At 42.2% G+C, this 5,000-nt stretch overlaps 1 protein-coding gene and 1 long non-coding RNA gene across 3 annotated transcripts in view; one reads left to right on the top strand and one right to left on the bottom strand.

The window, feature by feature from the left end:
- The window catches only part of acss1 (acyl-CoA synthetase short chain family member 1), a 58,231-nt gene that overhangs the window by 36,009 nt on the left and 17,222 nt on the right, over positions 1-5,000 (top strand). The window contains exon 14 of one of the 2 annotated variants that reach the window (XR_008396948.1): positions 866-1,111. Coding sequence is in view for 1 of the 2 variants with exons in the window: in XM_017476889.3 (XP_017332378.1) it covers positions 866-1,042 (177 nt within the window). In the remaining variant the exon portion in view is untranslated. Of the gene's footprint in view, positions 1-865; positions 3,285-5,000 lie in introns of those variants that run through there. The other variant, XM_017476889.3, reaches the window with a different exon arrangement.
- Positions 3,414-3,957, bottom strand: LOC128633545 (uncharacterized). The gene is made up of 2 exons (XR_008396949.1): positions 3,867-3,957; positions 3,414-3,750 (listed from the first exon to the last, which is right to left on the bottom strand). It is a non-coding gene; the product is annotated as an uncharacterized LOC128633545 (long non-coding RNA).

Raw genomic sequence — 5,000 nt, 5'->3', positions numbered from 1 at the left:
TCTCTCCCTGATGCTCTCTCTCTCTCTCCCTCTCTCCCTGATGTTCTCTCTCTCTCTCCCTGATGTTCTCTCTCTCTCCCTCTCTCTCCCTGATGTTCTCTCTCTCTCTCCCTGATGTTCTCTCTCTCTCTCCCTGATGTTCTCTCTCTCTCTCCCTCTCTCCCTGATGTTCTCTCTCTCTCTTTCTCTCTCTCTCCCTGATGTTCTCTCTCTCTCTCTCTCTCTCTCTCTCTCTCCCTGATGTTCTCTCTCTCTCCCTGATGTTCTCTCTCTCTCTCTCCCTGATGTTCTCTCTCTCTCCCTGATGTTCTCTCTCTCTCTCTCTCTCTCCCTGATGTTCTCTCTCTCTCTCTCCCTGATGTTCTCTCTCTCTCTCTCTCTCTCTGATGTTCTCTCTCTCCCTCTCTCTCTCTCTCTCTCTCTCTCTCCCTGATGTTCTCTCTCTCTCTCCCTCTCTCTCTCTCTGATGCTCTCTCTCTCTCTCTCTCTCTCTCCCTGATGTTCTCTCTCTCTCTCTCCCTCTCTCTCTCTGATGTTCTCTCTCTCTCTCCCTCTCTCTCTCTCTGATGCTCTCTCTCTCTCTCTCTCTCTCTCCCTGATGTTCTCTCTCTCTCTCTCCCTCTCTCTCTCTGATGTTCTCTCTCTTCTTTTCTTTTTATTGCTATGTGAAACTCTTTCTTATAGGAAACACTTTGTTGTAGAACCTTTAAGGGTTCCTCCAGAGAGAGAACTGAAGAACCTGTAAGGGATGTAAATGCTCTAAGAGTGTAGACATTTAGAAGAAAAGGATCAGTATGTGTACTGGAGCAGGTGTAGAAGAGAAATGTTCTCTCTGACCTCACCGTGTCCCCTCTCGGCGTGTCAGGTGGTGAAGCGTCTCCCGAAGACTCGCTCGGGAAAGATCATGAGGAGAATTCTCCGGAAGGTGGCGATGGGGCAGGTGGACAGGCTCGGGGACGTCTCCACGCTGGATGACCCCTCTGTAGTGACCGAGCTCATCGATACTTATCAGAGCTACAGGAACCGAGCGGCGACGGCGTGACATCACAGGGCGGGGGGAGGTGGGCTTTTGACAGGAAGTTCATCTGACAGACAGGAAGTGAGGGAGATGGTAAAGATGTGGTAGAGTTTATGTTTGTAATAACACTTTAATGACGTGTATGATATCCATTCTTCATGGATACGGGTCATATCACAAATCCAGCATTAAACCCCGAAACTAACTCTCTCACACACACACACACTCACTCACACACACACTCACACACACTTCCTCAGTGTGTTAATCATCATCTTATACGAGGGAAGAATTATGGAATCGTTTGTGTGTGTGTGTGTGTGTGTGTGTGTGTGTGTCTAATATAAATATGTGTTGATAATCAGACATCTGATAGATCAGAATATTTCAGAACCAGGTTACAGATGAGTTACACTACCTCTGTGTGTGGTTTAGGACGCAGCCGAGGTCATGACACTGACGCTGTTCATACTGGATTTTATTTTAGATCAATTAGAGAACGTAAACTGAAGAATAAAACCTGTGATAATGTTATAAACTGTGATAAAATGGTTAAGTTAATTACTGTGATATCAAAATATACAAAAATATCAGTGCACATGAGGCCACGCCCACAGCCACACCCACACAGGTTAGAGCTGTGAGATAACGAGGCGTGTCGTCAGGTCAAACACTAACGATAACTCTGACTAAAGCTCTCATCAGAACTGTGATCTTATCACCCTTCATAATGCGTCATAAACTCCACCAGAGCGCTGCGCACTCCTCCATCTAAACAATTCTAAAACATGACGGAGCGCTTCAACTAAACCGAGTCGTATTTTACTCAGAACGTTTTCCTCGTTATGAAGTGTTCCTTAATTTATTATCATAAAAATACTGAAATGAACACAAACGTTAAACACTGTTCTGTACTGTGAACATTCTTATAAACTCTTTAAAGCCTCGTAAACTCCAGGACATTTCAGATTATAAACTCTATAAAGCCTCGTACACTCCAGGACAGTTCAGATTATACACTGTTTATAAAACCTCGTAAACTCCAGGACATTTCAGATTATACACTCTATAAAACCTCGTAAACTCCAGGACAGTTCAGATTATAAACTCTATAAAGCCTCGTAAACTCCAGGACAGTTCAGATTATACACTCTATAAAGCCTCATAAACTCCAGGACAGTTCAGATTATAAACTCTATAAAGCCTCGTAAACTCCAGGACAGTTCAGATTATACACTCTATAAAGCCTCATAAACTCCAGGACAGTTCAGATTATACACTCTATAAAGCCTCGTACACTCCAGGACATTTCAGATTATACACTCTATAAAGCCTCGTAAACTCCAGGACATTTCAGATTATACACTGTTTATAAAACCTCGTAAACTCCAGGACATTTCAGATTATAAACTCTATAAAACCTCGTAAACTCCAGGACAGTTCAGATTATAAACTCTTTATAAAACCTCGTAAACTCCAGGACAGTTCAGATTATACACTGTATATAAAACCTCGTAAACTCCAGGACATTTCAGATTATACACTCTATAAAACCTCGTACACTCCAGGACAGTTCAGATTATAAACTCTTTATAAAACCTCGTAAACTCCAGGACAGTTCAGATTATACACTCTATAAAGCCTCATAAACTCCAGGACAGTTCAGATTATACACTCTATAAAGCCTCATAAACTCCAGGACATTTCAGATTATAAACTCTATAAAGCCTCATAAACTCCAGGACATTTCAGATTATACACTCTATAAAGCCTCATAAACTCCAGGACAGTTCAGATTATACACTCTATAAAGCCTCGTAAACTCCAGGACATTTCAGATTATAAACTCTATAAAGCCTCATAAACTCCAGGACAGTTCAGATTATACACTCTATAAAGCCTCATAAACTCCAGGACAGTTCAGATTATACACTCTCCTCCATCAGAAGGAGAAATCCTAAGGATTGTTAATATTATTTATAAACAGTTATAGTGAAATAAGGAGAATGATTACATTCGTACACAGTTATAACGTTCACCCGCCGCAGTGGAGGACTTAAGACTTTAAGACGTTGAGACTTCATTAAGACTTTATTATTAGAGTTTATAAAAACTTTCTGAAGTATTAGAGATAAAATAGAAGTAAATGATGTCACAGTTATAATGCTTTATGACCACAGGGTGTAGAGAGAGTTACTGTACTTACGTTAAATAAGCAATAATAAAATAAACTGCATTAATGAAATAAATCTGATTTATTCTCTTATCGTGTGATTTTATTAAATCTCTCAGCTGTGAAGATGGAAATTTGTCCAACAGAACGTGTTTATTTAATCAGAATTTTAAAAAATAATTTCTGTTTGTTTTCTCTCAAACTGACGATTTCACCTCTGACCCCAGAACCCTGAGGTCAAAGGTCAAAAAGAGGAGCAGAGTGAGCGGCTAATCAGAACGATTAATGAGTCGTCTAATTAAAGATTTTCTTCATTTCCTCTTTCCTCCAGTTTAAAGTGTTCCCTCTCTACCGCTCTCTTTCTCCCTCTTTCATTACATTACATCATATTATATTTATTCATGTAGCAGATGCTTTTATTCAAAGAGAATTACAAGTGAGAAAATACAAGCAAGGAGATTCATCAAGCAGAGAAGAATACACGTAGTGCGACCGTACAAGAGCTTTAATCGAGTTCCAGAACAAGCAAAGTGCACAGTTTAAAGGGTTTCCTCTCTACCTCTCTCTCCCTCTTTCTCTCTCCCTCTCTCTCCCTCTTTCTCTCTCCCTCTTTCTCCCTCTTTCTCCCTCTTTCTCTCTCCCTCTTTCTCCCTCTTTCTCCCTCTTTCTCTCTACCTCTCTCTCCCTCTTTCTCTCTCCCTCTCTCCCTCTTTCTCTCTCCCTCTCTCTCCCTCTTTCTCTCTCTCTCTCTCTCTCTCCCTCTTTCTCTCTCCCTCTCTCTCCCTCTTTCTCTCTACCTCTCTCTCCCTCTCTCTCCCTCTTTCTCTCTCCCTCTCTCTCCCTCTTTCTCTCTCCCTCTTTCTCCCTCTTTCTCCCTCTTTCTCTCTCCCTCTCTCTCCCTCTTTCTCCCTCTCTCTCCCTCTTTCTCCCTCTTTCTCTCTCCCTCTTTCTCCCTCTTTCTCCCTCTTTCTCCCTCTTTCTCTCTACCTCTCTCTCTCCCTCTTTCTCTCTACCTCTCTCTCTCCCTCTTTCTCCCTCTTTCTCCCTCTCTCTCTCCCTCTTTCTCCCTCTTTCTCTCTCCCTCTTTCTCCCTCTTTCTCCCTCTCTCTCCCTCTTTCTCCCTCTTTCTCTCTACCTCTCTCTCTCCCTCTTTCTCTCTACCTCTCTCTCTCCCTCTTTCTCCCTCTTTCTCCCTCTCTCTCCCTCTTTCTCCCTCTTTCTCTCTACCTCTCTCTCCCTCTTTCTCTCTACCTCTCTCTCTCCCTCTTTCTCTCTCTCTCTCTCCCTCTTTCTCCCTCTTTCTCCCTCTCTCTCCCTCTTTCTCCCTCTTTCTCTCTACCTCTCTCTCTCCCTCTTTCTCTCTCCCTCTCTCTCCCTCTTTCTCTCTCTCTCTCTCCCTCTTTCTCTCTCCCTCTCTCTCCCTCTTTCTCCCTCTTTCTCTCTCTCTCTGCACAGTAAACCTGCCTCTCTGAACTGCTCGTTTGTGATTGAAATATTTCGGATCGGTCGTACAGTTTAAAGCTGATAACCTGTGATGATGAAGTGATGAAGTGATGATGAAGTGATGATGATGAAGTGATGATGTGATGATGATGAAGTGATGATGAAGTGATGAAGTGATGATGGTGATATGATGAAGTGATGATGAAGTGATGATGTGATGATGATGATGAAGTGTGTAAAATGGGACACGGATTTAGGAGCTGAACTTTAATGCTTTATTTACAGTCTGGAACTGTGTTTAGAACTTTCAAATAAAATTCATCTGATTAATGATCTTGTTTTTATTGATGTAGTTTTTAGAACAGT

The sequence above is a fragment of the Ictalurus punctatus genome, chromosome 9 (genome assembly GCF_001660625.3).
Source record: "Ictalurus punctatus breed USDA103 chromosome 9, Coco_2.0, whole genome shotgun sequence".
NCBI lineage: Eukaryota > Metazoa > Chordata > Actinopteri > Siluriformes > Ictaluridae > Ictalurus > Ictalurus punctatus.
Note: the sequence above shows the minus strand (reverse complement) of the source record. Positions and strands in the feature narration are given on the sequence as shown.